The 17,077-nt window shown below is 38.8% G+C and overlaps 1 protein-coding gene across 2 annotated transcripts in view; it reads left to right on the top strand.

Moving 5' to 3' along the window:
• The window catches only part of MLLT10 (MLLT10 histone lysine methyltransferase DOT1L cofactor), a gene marked incomplete at both ends in the record, with an annotated part of 247,795 nt that overhangs the window by 50,108 nt on the left and 180,610 nt on the right, over positions 1-17,077 (top strand). For both annotated transcript variants that reach the window (XM_079698968.1, XM_079698967.1), the window contains one exon: positions 3,005-3,059. In XM_079698968.1, the coding sequence (XP_079555094.1) occupies positions 3,005-3,059 (55 nt within the window). The remainder of the gene's footprint in view (positions 1-3,004; positions 3,060-17,077) is intronic.

Raw genomic sequence — 17,077 nt, 5'->3', positions numbered from 1 at the left:
TTTTCTGTTCTTTTTTCCATTTCTATTTCATTTATTTTTGCTCAGATCCTTATTTCTTTCTTTCTTTCTACTAATGTTGGGTTTTGTTTGTTCTTCTTTCTTTAGTTGCTTTAGATGTAAAGTTAGGTTGTTTATTTGAGATTTTTTTGTTTCCTGAGGTACAAGCTTGTATTGCTATAAACTTCCCTTTTTTGCAACTGCTTTTGCTGCATCCCATACGTTTTGGATCATCCTGTTTTTTTTTTTTCTTTTTTGACCACATCACGTGGCTTGCGGGATCTCAGTTCCTTGTCCATGGATTGAACCTGAGCCATGACAACGAAAGCCCGGAATCCTAACCACTAGGCCACCAGGGAACTCTCTGGATCATCATGTTTTTGTTTTCATTTGTCTCTTGGTATTTTTTGATTTTCTCTCTTGATTTCGCTAGTGACCCATCGGTTGTTTAGTAGTGTATTGTTTAGCCTCCACATGTTTGTGTTTTTCATAGTTTTTTTCTTGTAGCTGATTTCCAATCTCATAGTGTTGTAGAAGATGCTTGATATGATTTCAGTTTTCATAAAATTTACTGAGGCTTGTTTTGTGGCCTAGTATGTACGCGATCTATCCTGGAGAATGTTGCATGTGTGCTTGAAAAGAATGTGTATTCAGCTTCTTTTGGATGGAGTGCTCATATATATAGATATACATATCTCTCTATATGTATCAATTAAGTGCATCTGCTTTAATGTGTCATTTTAGGCCAGTGTTTACTTAGCGTTTTTCTGTCTGGATGATCTGGCTGTTGATGTAAGTGGGGAGTTAAAGTCCCTTACCATTATTTTATTCCTGTCAGTTTCTCATTTTATGTTCATTAGTATTTGCCTTGTATATTTAGGTGTTCGTATGTTGGGTACGTATACTTTTACAATTGTTATATCCTCTTTTTGGACTTATCCCGTGATCATTATGTAGTGTTCTTTGTCTCTCATAACAGTCTTTATTTTAAAGTCTGTTTTGTCTGATACCGGTATTGCTGCTCCAGCTTTCTTTTGATTTTTCCATTTGCATGGAATACCTTTTCTACTTCCTCACTTTGAGGATGTGTGTGTCTCTAGATCTGAAGTGAGTCTGTTGTAGGCAGCATATATGTGGGTCTTGTTTTTGTATCCATTCAGCCAGCCAATGTCTTTCGGTTGGAGCATTTAGTCCATTTACATTTAAGGTAATTATCGATATGTATGTTCTTATTGCCATTTTGTTGTTTTGGATTTGTTTTTGTAGGTCTTTTTTTCCCATTCTTCTTCTCTTGTTTTCTTCTCGTGATTTGATGACTATCTTTTGGGTTATGGTTGGATTTCTTTTCCTTTTTTATGTGTCTACCTGTCATAGATTTTTGGCTTGCAGTTACTATGAGAATTTGGTATAGCAGTCTATATATATATATACGGGATTGTTTTAAGTTGCTGATCTCTTAATTTCAAATGCATTTAAAAAACCCTGCATTTGGGGGCTTCCCTGGTGGCGCAGTGGTTGAGAGTCCGCCTGCCAATGCAGGGGACATGGGTTAGTGCCCTGGTCCAGGAAGATCCCACATGCCGCGGAGCGGCTGGGCCCGTGAGCCATGGCCGCTGAGCCTGCGCTCTGCAACGCCACAACAGTGAGAGGCCCATGTACCACACACAAAAAAAAAAAGGAAAATAAAAAACCTTGCATTTATATTCTCTTCCCCTCATGATTACTGTTTTTTTTTTTAAAAAACTAATTTATTGTTGGCTGCATTGGGTCTTCATTGCTGCGCGCAGGCTTTCTCTCTAGTTGTGGCGAGTGGGGGCTACTCTTCATTGCGGTGCGCAGACTTCTCATTGCGGTGGCTCCTCTTGTTGCAGAGCATGGGCTCTAGGCACGCGGGCTTCAGTAGTTGTGGCTCGCGGGCTCTAGAGTGCAGGGTCAGTAGTTGTGGCATACGGGCTTAGTTGCTCTGTGGCATGTGGGATCTTCCCGGACCAGGGCTCGAACCCGTGTCCCCTGCATTGGCGGGTGGATTGTTATCCACTGTGCCATCAGGGAAGCCCATGATTACTGTTTTTGTTATAGTTTACATCTAATTGTTTTGTGTATCCCTTAACTGCTTATTGTGGATGTAGATGATTTTTACTACTTTTGTCCTTTAACCTCCCTTCCAGCTTATTGCGTGCTTATTCACTATTTTATTTTAATTTCTTGCTCGTATTTTTCTTTGTAACTCATTTGTATTACTATATTATATGCTTCAAACCTCTTTGGAGAGTAAGATAGGGTACAAATAATAAGTGGTCATATATGATTTCTAGGAATGTAGTCTTCATAGTAAGACAGTGCCACTGAAACTCTTTATTATTTTTACAATTATTTCAGTCCTCTTGTCAGTAGTGAAAAGAAATGGCAATACTGGCTTGGTGTTTATTTCTGGTTTTAAATTGTGGGAGTGGTAGAGAGGGATCCATAATAATTCTGAGTATCATTGTGCTGTGAATGAAAAGAGTAACTAGAATAATTAAAGCAGTTCTTTCCTTCCAAAGGCAGGTCAGCACATGTGAGATCATGCCTTCCTATTTGAATCAAAATTCTGAATTTGAGTTTGGTTCTTTATTTCAGGAGAAACCTGATCCAACTGAGTATGTAATAATCCTGGTTGATTCTACTCAGAAAGCAAAGGAGGAGAGGCACAGGGTAAAAACTGTGCCCCAGTCCTATGTTGAGAGAATCTTTTTATTTTTATTAATAAGAAATCAGAAAAAAAATTGTGGCAGGAATTTAAATGTTAAGTAAAGTTACTTTTTAAAAGGTGTTGTCTGTGTCTGGTACTCTGAGGAAGATCAAATGTCAAGGAGAGTTACTTTGTGAGGATCTTTGTGATACACTCTTGGTGGCAACTAGTACAAATGCCACTACCATATTTTTAATAGTTTTGAAGTTACAGGGAAGATGTTATACTTTGGTAAAATCTGAAAAATCTCTTTGTTTCCCCCCCCCCTTTTAATAGAGATGTGAACTGTGTCCTCATAAGGATGGAGCTTTAAAAAGAACAGATAATGGCGGTAAGTGCAGAGAATTCTGAGAAAAATTTTCTTGAACACTGGAGTACAGATGTATTTTTAAAAACCTGGTAATTCATATTATATCAAAGTGTTTGCTGCTCAAATATTTTTAACAGTACTGGATGTAATTTTTAATTTTTAAAAATTGAAACACAACTTTTCTACTTTCTGGACAACTTAAGTTTTGTTTTATTTTGGTGCAGAATGATCCACATACTTCTAATTAAAATCTTGGTTTTTTTTTTTTTTAAATGGGTACAGTTTCTTATATTACTGTTGGGAAAATAAGCCACTTTTTTTTTCTTTGTTAGAGATAAAAATCTGTTTTATATTCTTTTTCTCCTGTTTTGTGTATTGTTAGACAAATGATGTTTCTAATGCATGTTAATTTTAACACCCTGTGGATCCTTGTTGCTTGAATATAAACAAATTCTGACTTCTCTTAAATTTTGGTGTGCTTTCATAAGACCCCTTTTGTATTTCTAATTTTCATTTCCATTTTTAGTTACCTTTCTTAGAGAAATCCATGTTTCTTTATAGGTCAGTACCGTTCTTAAATGTGTAGACATTAATTTATTAAACTGTGGCATTTTATGAAAATTAAGTAACTGATGAAGAAACTCAAAATAGTAGAGATAAAACTAGTACTATTAGTATATACTTCCATTTTGGGAAGCCAGCTCTGAAGTATTTTTGGTATAGAATAGTTTCATGGCATGAGTAAATAAAAGGGGAAAATACAGTGTTTTTGACTAGCACTATATACATATATATAAATATTTAAATCTAATGTTTAGACTATAAGTCACATTATGCAAATTTTTAAATATTAAAAATCCTCGCTCCTACTCCTGTTCACCGTTATCTGCACAGTTTCTCAGTACAGTTTCTGCCACCAAGATAGTTGCTGTTACTACTTTTTTGGATACCCAAATAAATATGAGGAGACAAAAATTTTCTGCAATTTTATACAAATGGATGAATATTATATATCCTCTCTTGCATCTTAAGTTTTTCCCTGAACAGTTCATCTATTATCAGTATAGAGCTTTCTTTATTATCATGCTATATAATCAGCTGCCTGTTTCTCATCTTTTGCTTTTATGACTAATGCTTGTATATATGTCATTTTGCTTCTGTGCAAAGACATCTGTAGGTTTTTATTAATTCCCAACAGTGGAACTGTTGGGTCAAAGAGATTTTACAATTAATTTTGGTAGATATTCCCAAATTATTCTCTTTAGTGGTGGTACCAATTTATGTTCCCAGCAGCACACATCTTTCATAATCCAGTAGATGAAAGTTGGTGTCTCAAACCATGCATTTTGCATTTCTCTTATTATGAGTGAATCTGAGCATCTTTTCATGTTTTTAAGAGCAATTCAACTGGTATTGTCCCTTCTGTGATCTGTTCTTTTTCTGTTTGGTTGTTGATTTTTTCCTTTTTGATTTGTTGGAGCTTTCATAGGAGTACCTCATGTATTAGGCTTTTGTGATGAGTTGGACTAGTTTTGGCCCTGTTGTTGATCTTGCTCATCTGGCTTTTTCTAATGCAGAAAGTTTTGATTTTTATTTAGTTGAATTTCTTAATCTTGTCTTTCTTGGTTTCTGTGTTTTGAACCATTAGTTAAGGCTTTCCCTACTTCAAAGTTATAAAGGAATTCTTTCATGTTTTTCCTTTAGCTTTTTTGTTTTCTTGGCCACAACGCATGGCATGTAGGATTGTTTCCCGACCAGCGAGTGAATCTGCGCCCCCTGCCTGCAGTGGAAACGCAGAGTCGTAACCACTGGACAACCAGGGAACTCCCTCCTCTAGTATTTTTTGTTTTTTTAGTAAATTTATTTATTTTGTTTATTTATTTTTGTCTACGTTGGGTCTTTGTTGCTGCGTGTGGGCTTTCTCTAGCTACACCGCTACAAGTGGTGCGTGTGCTTCTCTTTGTAGTGGCTTCTCTTGTTCTGGAGCAGGGACTCTAGGAGCGCGGGCTTCAGTAGTTGTGGCACAGAGGCTCAGTAGTTGTGGCTCGCAGACTCTAGAGCACAGGCTCAGTAGTTGCGGCGAACGGGCTTAGTTGCTCTGTGGCATGTGGGATCTTCTTGGACCAGGGCTCAAACCTGTGTCCCCCTGCATTGGCAGGCGGATTCTTAACCACTGCGCCACCAGGGAAGCCCCTCCCTCCTTTAGTATTTTTATAGTTTCTTTCTTTCTTTTCTTTTTTTTTTTTAGCAGTTAATCTTTGATACATTTGGAATGTACCCAGCAAATACAATGTGAGGTATGGTTCCAACTTAATTTTTTCCTAGATGCTAAAATGCTACCATTTGTCCCATCACCATTTATTGAACAGTTCATTTTTTCATATTGATTTGCAGTGCCATCTTTGTTATAGTCTAAATTTGATGTGTATTTTAAAAATTCTGACTAAATTGTGTTCCAAAATTATTTTGGAGCCTGGAATGCATTTTATTATAGAAATGCCAATTGTATTTCCAGACTGGTTAGCAAAACCTCACAATGTACCTGATGTATATAGTATCAATGATGCTGTTCTTTAATATCTAATACCCATTTTTCATACCAGAAAATATGTTCCAAATTTTAGTTTTGTTTTTCTGGTGATCAGGATTAGGAATTTTTCAATTTAACTGTTACTTTTCTTCAATGTCAATCACTCCATAGCTCTCAGTTGTTGGAGGTGAGTGTTTTAACATAGGTTGGTGTGTGAAAGGGGGTTATTATAGGCAAAGGGAGAAGTAAATGATATAAGACACAAGTATATCAGGGATTTGCATTGTAGAGTTTGAATAGTGGGCCTTCTGAGAGGTGGAGCTGATGGTATAGGCAAGATTTTCTTTCTTTTCCCTTTCCCCTGCTCATCCTTTTCCTTTCTTCCTCCCCTCCCCTTGCCTTGGCTTGCCTTCCCTCCCTCCTTCCCCACCTTCCCCCTCCCTCTTTCTTCTCCGCCCCGGCTCCACCCTTTCATACTAAGGACTTGATCCTGTTGATTATGGGGAGCCACTGAAACTGAGGAATAACATATGAGTTTTCTGTTTTAGAAAGATCACTCTGACAGCATTGTGGTAAATGGATTGGAAGGATATGAGACCAGACCAACTATAAAAAAGAAAGGTGGAGCTGGATCATAAGTGCATTTAACTTACTTAAAACCAGCTATATGGCCTAGCGGGTTGGGGGAGATAGAAAAAAAATAAATTATGGAGGTAATTCAGTCTGCCATTTTACTCACTGAGCTCTAGGCAAACCTATATGGAAATCCCTTGTGAATTATTGTAAAGCTTTCCCAACCATCGCCGACAAAGACATGAAGTGTACTGTTATTGAGGGGGCCAGGCAAGAGATGGTGTCGGCTTACTTATATTCTTGAAGAGGAAGTTTTTTTTTTTTTTTTTTTTTTTTTTTTTTTTTTGTGGTACGCGGGCCTCTCACTGCTGTGGCCTCTCCCGTTGCGGAGCACAGGCTCCGGACGCGCAGGCCTATCGGCCATGGCTCACGGGCCCGGCCGCCCCGTGGCATGTGGGATCTTCCCGGACCGGGGCACGAACCCGTGTCCCCTGCATCGGCAGGCGGACTCTCAACCACTGCGCCACCAGGGAAGCCCCGAAGAGGAAGTTTTAAAATGAGTTGAGGGGCTTCCCTGGTGGCGCAGTGGTTGAGAGTCCGCCTGCCGATGCAGGGGACACGGGTTCACGGGTCCAGGAGGATCCCACATGCCACGGAGCGGCCGGGCCCGTGAGCCATGGCCGCTGAGCCTGCGCATCCGGAGCCTGTGCGTCCGGAGCCTGTGCTCCGCAACGGAAAAGGCCACAACAGTGAGAGGCCCACGTACTGCAAAAATAAATAAATAAATAAAATAAAATAAAATAAAATGAGTTGAGGATCGTTGATAGATACTGTCTGACAGCACAGTTAGAAGAACTTGAATAAAGCAGGGTTGTGTATTCGAAATGATGTACAGTGTCATGCACTTTATTGGGATTTCAAGGGGTTTTTCAAGGATAGTTTTGATTATACATACTTTTTTGGGTTTTGTACTCTGATGTTAGAATCTACACTCCACAGAGATAAGACTCTGCTTTATTGTAGTAAGTCCAGGGGAAAGATACTGAGGAACTGTTTGAGACAGAAGTAGGAGGAGGGATAAAAATGAGCAATTGGACATCAGAGATACTAAAGTGGCAAATTTTTACAGGTATATTAAAAAAATACTTTTATTATTGAAAAATTTCAAGCATACATACAAGTAGAGAGAATCCCCACCTTGGTACCTAGCTTTAGCAATGACCAAGTCATGGCCAGCTGTTTCTTCTATACCCTTCCCTACCCCAGTCTTCTGATTATTTTGAATTCTGTGAGCATTTCTAGTTTACGTGTATATTTTAAAAATCATAGTATATTATCACACCTAAAATAATTGACAAGGATTTCTTAAACCCATCAAATATCTAGTCATTGTTCAGAATTTCCTGATTGTCTCCTGTTTTCTTTTATAGTTGTTGAATCAGGATCCCATAAGGTCATAAGCTGGATCCAAATAAGGTGCATACATTGCAGTAGCTTGGTATGTCTCTTAGGTCTCTCTGTAATCTCCTTTGTCTTCTTTCCCCCTTTGTCAGTTTACTTATGGAAAAAATCTGGGTCATTTGTCGTGTAGAGTTTGTACACAGCAGACTTGGTTGATTAATCTTAGATGATGTGTGTGTGTGTGTGTGTGTGTGTGTGTGTGTGAGAACAGCTGTTGATCAGTGTCTAGATCCATTTTCAGATTCAGCAACATTGCAGTCTGTATTAGTACTTCATTCCTCTTTGTGGCTGACTGATATCCCATTGTATATATACAGGCCACGTTTTATCTGTCCTTTCATTCGTTGAAAGATATTTGGGTTGTTTCTATCTCTTTGCTGTTGTGAATAGTGCTGCTGTGAACACTGGTATAGATGTTAGAACACTGGTATTTTGGGGGGTATATACTACTAGTGGCGTTGATGGATCATATGATGCTTCTGTATTTAAGTTTTCAAGGAACCACCAAACTGTTTTTCACAGTGGCTGCACCATTTTTACATTCCCACAAGCAGTGTATGAGGGATCCATTTCCTTCTCATTATCACCAACACTTAATATTTTCTGAGTTTTTAGATTATAGCTATCCTAGTGGATATGAAGTGGTACCTCATTGTGGTTTTGATTTGCATTTCTCTAATCATGAATGATGTTGAGCACTTTTTCATGTGCTTGCTGGCCATTTGTAAATCTTCTTTGGAAAAATACCTGTTCATATTCTTTTTTTTTTTGGCTGTGCCGGGCGTTCCCTGACCAGGGATCGAACCCGTGCCCTCCTGCAGTGGAAGTGTGGAGTCTTAACCACTGGACTGCCAGGGAAGTCCCCCTGTTCATATTCTTTGTCCATTTTGTAATTGGGTTGTTTGTCTTTTTTTTGTTGAGCTATAAGAGTTCTTTATATCTCCTGGATTCTAGACACCTATCAGAGATACATGATTTACAGATCTTTTCTCCCACTCTGTGGGTTGTTTTTTCATTTTCTTTATATTGTCCGTTGATTCACAATAGTTTTTAATTTGATGAAGTCCAATTTATCTAATTTTTCTTTTGTTGCTTATGCTTATAGTGTCCTAAGAATCCATTACTACCCGAAGTTATAAAGATTTTACACCCATTTCCTTCCTTAGAGTTTTATGTTTTTAGCTCTTTTTAGGTTGTTGATCCATTAAAAAAATTTTTTTTTCTTTATTTTAACAGACAAGGAAGTTGACAAACTTCATGGTTGAAGTCCTAATCCCCAGCTGCTCAGAATGTGACTACATTCAGAGATAGGGTCTTTTTTCTTTTGGCTGTGCCGTGTAGCATGCAGGATCCTAGTTCCCCAACCAGAGATAGAACCTGTGCCCCCTGCAGTGGAAGCACGGAGACCTAACCACTGGACCGCCAGGGAATTCCCCTGTTGATCTATTTTGAGTTTTTGTTTTGTTTTGTTCTTTGGGCTGCGTTGGGTCTTTGTTGCTGCCTGCGGGCTTTCTCTAGTTGTGGTGAGCAGGGGCTACTCTTCGTTGCAGTGCACGGGCTTTTCTCATTGCAGTGGCTTCTCTTGTTCTGGAGCATGGGCTCTAGAGTGCAGGCTCAGCAGTTGTGGCGCATGGGCTTAGTTGCTCCATGACATGTAGGATCTTCCTGGACCAGGGATCGAACCTGTGTCCCCTGCATTGGCAGACGGATTCTTAACCACTGTGCCACCAGTGAAGACCATTTTGAGTTAATTTTTGTATATGATGTGAATTAGGGGTCCAACTTCATTTTTTTTTCTTGTGGGTATCCAGATGTCCCAGCACCATTTGTTGAAGAGACTGTTCTTTCCCCCATTGAATGGTCTTGGTATCCTTGTTAAAAATCAGTTGGCTATATATGCATGGGTTTATTCCTGGACTCTATTATATCCTATTGCTCTTTTTTATCTATTCTGAATGCCAGTGCAAACTGTTGTGATGACTGTAGCTTTGGTAATAAGTTTTGAAATTGGGAAGTTTGACTGTTCCAGTTTTACTCTTTTTTTTTTCAATATTGCTTTGGCTTCTTGCATTCTATGGAAATTCCATATGAATTCAAGGATTGTGAAAAAGGCCATTGGAATTTTGATAAGGGGTTGCATTGCGTCTGTAGATTGCTTTGGATAGTATTGCTGTCTTAACAATATTAAGTTTTCCATAATATGAACACAGGATGTCTTTCCATTTATTTATGTCTTTAAGTTCTTTCAGCAATGTTTTGTAGTTTTCAGTGTAAAAATCTTGAATGAGATCATCCTGGCCTAGTGTGAACACTCAATCCCATGACAGATGTCCTTGTAAAAGTATGTGGAGACACAGAGATAGGGGAGATGGCTATGTGAAGACTAAGGTTAAAAAAACAAAAGAGTAAGGTGGACATTGGAGTAATGTAGCTATAAACCAAGAAATGTCAAGGATTGCGAGAGCCACGAGAAAGTAGGAGAGAAGCATGTTGATTTTGGACTTCTTGCTTCCAGAACTGTGAGAGAATGTATTTCTGTTTTCTTAAGCTACCAAATTTGTTGACATTTTTTATGGCTGTTCTAGGACACTGATAACACTTGTTTTGAGAATATTTGCATTTATATTCATACGGGGTATTGGGCTGTTATTTTATTTTCTTATGTTTGTCTGACCTTGGGGTCATTTGCTATCATACTGGCCTCATAGAATGAGCTAGGAAGTGTTCCCCCTTCAAGATTTTTGGAAGAGTTTGAGAAGGATTTTTGTTAATATTTCTTTAAATGTTTGGTAGAATTCACTTATGAAAGCACTGGTCCAGGGCTTTTCTTTGTGGGGAGGTTTTTGCTTGTTGGTTGATTCAATCTCTTGTTATAGGTCTGTTCAGATTTTCTCTTTCTTGAGTCAGCTTTGTTAGTTTGTGTTTCTAGGAATTTGTCCATTTCCTGTAGGTTATCTAATTTGTTGGTCTGTATTTGCTCATGGTATTCTCTTATAATTCTTTTTCTTTTTGTTAAGGTCAGCAATAATGTTCCCACTCTTATTTCTACCTTTTTTTTTTTTTTTGTGGTACGCAGGCCTCTCACTGTTGTGGCCTCTCCCGTTGCGGAGCACAGGCTCTGGACGCGGAGGCCCAGCGACCATGGCTCACGGGCCCAGCCGTTCCGCGGCATGTGGGATCTTCCCAGACCGGGGCACGAACCCATGTCCCCTGCATCGGCAGGCGGACTCTCAACCACTGCGCCACCAGGGAAGCCCCCCACTCTTATTTCTGAATTTAGTAATTTGAGTCCTTTTTTTTTCTTAGTCAGTCTAAAAGTTTGTCAATTTTGTTGATCTTTTCAAAGAACTTTTGGTTTTGTTGATTGTCCCTGTTATTTTTCTATTCTCATTTTATCTCTAATTTTTACACCTTTCTTCCTTCTGCTGGCTTTGGGTTTAGTTTGCTCTTTTTCTAGTTCCTTAGCGTAGGTATCTAATTAGTTTATGAATTTGAGATCATCTTTGCTTTTTTTTAAACAGCTTTATTGGGAGATGGTTTATATCATGTGTTTCACTCATTCGAAGTGTGCAACTGATTTTGTTTTAAAATATTTACAGTTATGTGCAACACACCACAGTCAATTTTAGAACATTTTCATCACTTCAAAAAGAAACCCTGTTTGTTTGTTTGTTTCTTTTTTTTGTATAGGACAGGGAACTGTATTCAATATCTTGTAATAAACTATAATGGAAAAGAATCTGAAAAACAATATATATGTATATAAAACCGAATCAGTTTGCTGTACACCAGAAACTAAGACAACATTGTAAATCAGCTATACTTCAATTAAAAAACCAAAGAAACCCTGTAATTTTAAACTATCACTCCCTTATCTGTCCACCCTACCCCATTTCACCCCCCTCAAGCACCTTCTTTCCAACATAGATATTTACAGGTATGAATTTAACTCTGAGTGCTGCTTTCTATGTATCACATGAGGTTTTGTATATTGTTTTTCATTTGTCTTAGGTTATTTTCTAGTTTCCATTGTGATTTCTTCTTTGAGTCATTGGTTATTTAAGAGAATATTGTATTTGTGAATTTTCCAGTTTTCCTTCTGTTGTTGATTTCTATTTTCATTCCACTGTGGATTGATAAGATCTGATTTCAGATCTTTTAATATTTATTGACACTTGTTTTGTGACCTGAATTGTGATCTTGGAGAATGTTCATGGGTATTTGAGAAGAATGTGTATTTTGCTGTTTTTAGTTCAGTGTTCTGTATATGTATATTGGGCCTAGATGTATTGTAGTGTTATTCAATTCTTCGATTTATTTACTGATTTTCTAATAAGTTCTATCCATTATTGAAACTTGGGTACTGAAGTTTCCAGCTATTACTAAAGAACGGTCTGTTTCTCCCTTCAGTCTTGTTCATTTTTGTTTCATGTATTTTAGAGCTCTGATGTTTGGTGCATGTATGTTTATAATTGTTTTATCTTGGTGTTTTTTTTTTTTTAAATTTTTGGCTGCATTGGGTCCTCATTGCTGTGCACTCTTGTTGTGGAGCACAGCCTCAATAGTTATGGCTTGCGGGCTCTAGAGTGCAGGCTCAGTAGTTGTGGCGCATGGGCTTAGTTGCTCCACGGCCTGTGGGATCTTCCCCGACCAGGGCTCGAACCCATGTCCCCTGCATTGGCAGGAGGATTTTTAACCACTGCACCACCAGGGAAGCCCCTTGGTGATTTTTTAATAATAAATTTATTTATTTATTTTTGGCTGTGTTGGGTCTTCATTGCTGCATGTGGGCTTTTTCTAGTTGTGGCAAGTGGGGGCTACTCTTTGTGGTGTGTGGGCTTCTCATTGCAGTGGCTTCTCTTGTTGTGGAGCATGGGCTCTAGGTGTGCAGGCTTCAGTAGTTGCAGCACGTGGGCTCAGTAGCTGTGGCTCGCAGGCTTAGTTGCTCCATGGCATGTGGGATCTTCCTGGACCAGGGATCGAACCTGTGTCCCTTGCATTGGCAGGCGGATTCTTAACCACTGCGCCACCAGGGAAGTCCCTCTTCTTGGTGTTTTGACCTGTTTTTCAATATATAATGTTCTTCTCTATTCCTTGTAACAGGTTTTAATTCTTGTTTCATTTTCCATATATATATTTTTAGTAGCTATCCTGGGGATTGCAATTAACTTAAACTTATAACACCCTGAGAAACACCCAGGTTAGGGGATACAAAGGCAAATGCTTTGAGTCAGTCCTTTGGGTTCTTTCTCTCCCCCTCCCACAGTTAGGTCAAAACTTAAAATCACAGTTCTTTGAGAACAAGCTCTGCTCAACCCCGTCTGGAACCAGAGACCAGAGTTTGGCACTAGGAACGTGGGGTGCTGTCTTCAAGACCATTGTCAAGCCAGTGAGGGGTAGAGCCAGGGCAAGTAAAAATGACGCAAAACTCTTACTGTTTTTAAGTTGCCTCTTTCTTTCTTTCTTTCTTTTTTTTGTTTAGCTTTGGCTGCGCAGCGTGGCATGTGGGATCTTAGTTCCCCGACCAGGGATTGAACCCATTCCCTCTGCAGTGGAAGTGCAGAGTCTGGACCACTAGGGAAGTCCCAAGTTGCCTCTTTCTTTATTGTTTACTTGGGTGCATAAACTTTTGACTATCTTCCAGAGTTCTGACAAAGTTGATTGTGACATTTTATGCTCCATTTTCTGGTGTTTCTGTGACAGCACAGGCCCTTGGAGATGTCATAGGTCCAAATGCTTCATTTTTAACCCTTATTTACCAGTTTTCAAGAAACAGGTATATTATTTGGTTGCCAGTAACAGAAATAGATTCTGGATAACTGAAGCAAAAAGAATATATGAAAAGGTATAACTCACAGGTTTCAGGAAAAATTGAGTGCTCTAGTGTTTGCATTTTGGAGTGACTGGAACCAGAAATGAATAGAATCTCCTGAAGCCTGGTATTCTAGCAAGAAGAGGGAATGGATACTGAATAAGCTTTTTTTTCTTTTTTTTTTTTTAATTTAATTTATTTATTTTTGGCTGCGTTGGGTCTTCGTTGCTGCGCCGGGCTTTCTCTAGTTGCAGTGAGCGGGGGCTACTCTTTGTTGCGGTGTGTGGGCTTCTCACTGTGGTGGCTTCTCTTGTTGCGGAGCACGGGCTCTAGGCACATGGGCTTCAGTAGTTGTGGCTCATGGGCTCTAGAGCGCAGGCTCAGTAGTTGTGGTGCACAGGCTTAGTTGCTCCGCGGCATGTGGGATCTTCCCCGACCAGGGCTCGAACCCTTGTCCCCTGCGTTGACAGGCGGATTCTTAACCACTGTGCCACCACAGAAGCCCGTGAATAAGCTTAAATCATGGCTATCAACAGTAGTATTATATGACTTAATGGATGTGGGTTGAGATGAGGGAAGGGAGCTGCTCAGATTTCTCTGTGGACAGCTGAATGTTGATGGTCTTAACTGAGGTAGAGAGTGTTGGGCAGAGGGTTGTTTTGGGAGTAAAGATCAATGTTGAGGTATACTTTTCATGTGTTGATTTTAAGGTGATGGTGAGATTGCTGAAAAATGTATATGTCAGTAGGAAATTGGATATAATTACCAGCTTTTAGCTCTTACTGTTCCTGCTTCCTTACCACGTAGTTTCCTTCCTGGGGAGGTTACTGCATTCTTGATATCTGTCTGGAGCTATTTCCTGCATACATAAACACTTCTTACACAAATGTAGGATATAGGATATAGTGTTTTATGAATTGCTTCTTCATTTAATAATATACCTTGGAGATCATTGCACATAAGTAATAAAAAACTCTCTCTCTCATATACATCTGCAAGATACTTAATTGTAAAAATGAACCGTAATTTATTTAACCATTCTCTTGATGAACATTTAGTTATTTTTATTATTATTTTAAACAGTACTGCAGTGAATAACCATGTACAATGTAATCATGGATAAGTGATTAGCTACAGGCAAAAATTCCTAGAAGTGGGATTGCTGGGTCAGAGGGTATGTGCATCTGAAATTTCAGTGGATTTTGCCTAATTCCCTGCTATTGAGATATACTAATTCACAGTATATTCACAATACACGCGAAGAGCCTGTTTTCATCATATTTTTCTCAGCACAGTTGCATGAACATCCGAGTCAGTTTCAGTTCTGGATTGTTGATCAGACTCACAAGTCACAATTGGGTTATCCAGCATCAAATATACCTATAAAGGAAAAGCATACACCGTTGCGATACAGAGGCCTCCAAACTCTGATGCAGGTTTTGATGTTTCCAGCATTTTGATTGTAAGGTTGACAAGAAGCTAATGCGAGTGCAGGTCCCATAAGCAGAGGGAAGCCTCCAGGTTTGGGGACCCTCAGTTTAAATATGCCTACTAGCCATATAGCCTCTGTATTTGTAAGTGGCTAGCTCTTCTATTTTAATGTAATGTAGACTATAAATTATAAGTTATACAATATACATTCCTGACAGCCAAGTACAACAGGCTAAAGAGCATTCTTGGTAAATTATTAGTACATGACAGACAGGGTAGGACCCTCATCTATCTTCAGGGTTGATCTTGCAAGAACTGTGAAGATATTTTCCTCAAGAGCCTGAAAGAGAGATTGAGAATACAGCTTTTAACTCTCTCCATCTGTCAGTATTAAGAATCTTTTTATATTTGCCATTCTGGTAGGTAAGAATTATGTAAACCTAGCCTTAATCTGTATTTCTCTTATTATGAGAGAAGTTGAACAACTTTTCATATGCTTAAAAGCTATTTGTATTTTCTTTACGTGAAGTATTCATTCATATTGTTAGCTCATTTTCCTCTTGGTACATTCCTTATGGCACATTTGGTTTTTTTTTTTATATATATATATATATATATATATATTTATTCATTCATTCATGCATGCATGCATGCATGCATGCAGTGCCGGGTCTTAGTTGCAATACGTGGGAGCTTTTAGTTGCAGCATGTGGACTTCTTAGTTGTGGCACGTGGACTCTTAGTTGCGGCACTTGGGCTTCTTAGTTGCGGCATGTGGGCTTCTTAGTTGCGGCATGCGGACTCTTAGTTGTGGCATCTAGTTCCCCCACTAGGAATCGAACCTAGGCCCCCTGCCTTGGGACCGCAGAGTCTTACCCACTGGACCACCAGGGAAGTCCTGGCAGATTTGTTGATTGTTGTGTAAGAACCCTTAATGTATTATGGAAATTAGTCCTTTGTCTGGGGTATTGCAGAAGTTTTTCCTCCTAGATGGTGGTTTGTGTTTTGATTTTGCTTTTGGCCATACAGAAATTTAAGTTTATAATCATGCTTATTATTATTACTAACAACTATTTTCCTAATTTTGTAGCATACTAGAAGGACTGTTTTCTACACCAAGATTATTTTAAACTTTTTGTACGTTTTTTTCTAGTAGGTGGTTTAAAAAAATTTAGATTGTTGATCCATCCAGAATTTATTGTAACGTAAGCTGTGAGGTATGGAGCTATTTATTTTTCACCTAGGTGACTATCCATTTGTTCCAAATACCTATTTTGAATCATCTGTTTTCCCTTGTTGATTCCAAATGACACTTTTTTAAATACAAAGTTCACATGTGATTTGACTTTATTTCTGGACTTTCATTGTATTCAGTGATGTGTCTTTTTATGGGCCAGCACCACACTGTTTTAATTGTTTTAGTTTTATATCTTGCAGATTCAGCCCTTCCTCATTACTGTCTTCCTCCTCCTCCCTTCTTTTTTCTTTGCTCCCACATTTTCTTGTCTTAAAAATTTTTTTTTAATTTTTAAAAACTACTAAAGGTGTTTTTGGCTCTACTCGTTTAATTTTTCTTTAGGAAACTTCTTAATCAGTTTGTTTAATTTGTTTTAATTAATTTTTTGTTTTGGAATAATTAAAAAATTTTTTAAAAAACAGATTTATTTAATTAATTTATTTATATTTTGCCTGCGTTGGGTCTTTCGTTGCTGTGTGCGGGCTTTCTCTAGTTGTGGCACGTGGGCTTCTCTCTAGTTGTGGTGCATGGGCTTCTCTCTAGTTGTGGCACTTGGGCTCCAGAGCGTGTGGGCTCTGTAGTTGTGGCACACGGGCTCTCTAGTTGTGGCTTGCGGGCTCCATAGTTGCAGTGCATGGGCTTAGTGGCCCTGTGGCATGTGAAATCTTAGGTCCCCAACCAGGGTTCAAACCCACATCCCCTGCATTGGAAGGCGGATTCTTAACCACTGGACTACAAGGGAAGTTCCAGTTCCTGTATACTCTTTACCCAGTTTCTCCCATTATTAACTTTTTACATTACCATGGTGTATCTGTGAAAATTAAGAAACTGACAATGATATATTACTGTTAACTGAATGCTACACTTTAAAACAGTTTTTATCAATTTTTGTCATTAATGTTCTTTTGCATTTAGTTGCCATGTCTCCTGATGTCCTCTGGTCTATAGCAATTTCTCAGTCTTTTCTTGCTTTTCATGACCTTGACAGTCTTGAG

The sequence above is a fragment of the Hyperoodon ampullatus genome (genome assembly GCF_949752795.1).
Source record: "Hyperoodon ampullatus genome assembly, chromosome: 3".
NCBI lineage: Eukaryota > Metazoa > Chordata > Mammalia > Artiodactyla > Ziphiidae > Hyperoodon > Hyperoodon ampullatus.
This window is presented reverse-complemented; position numbering and strand designations above follow the sequence as displayed.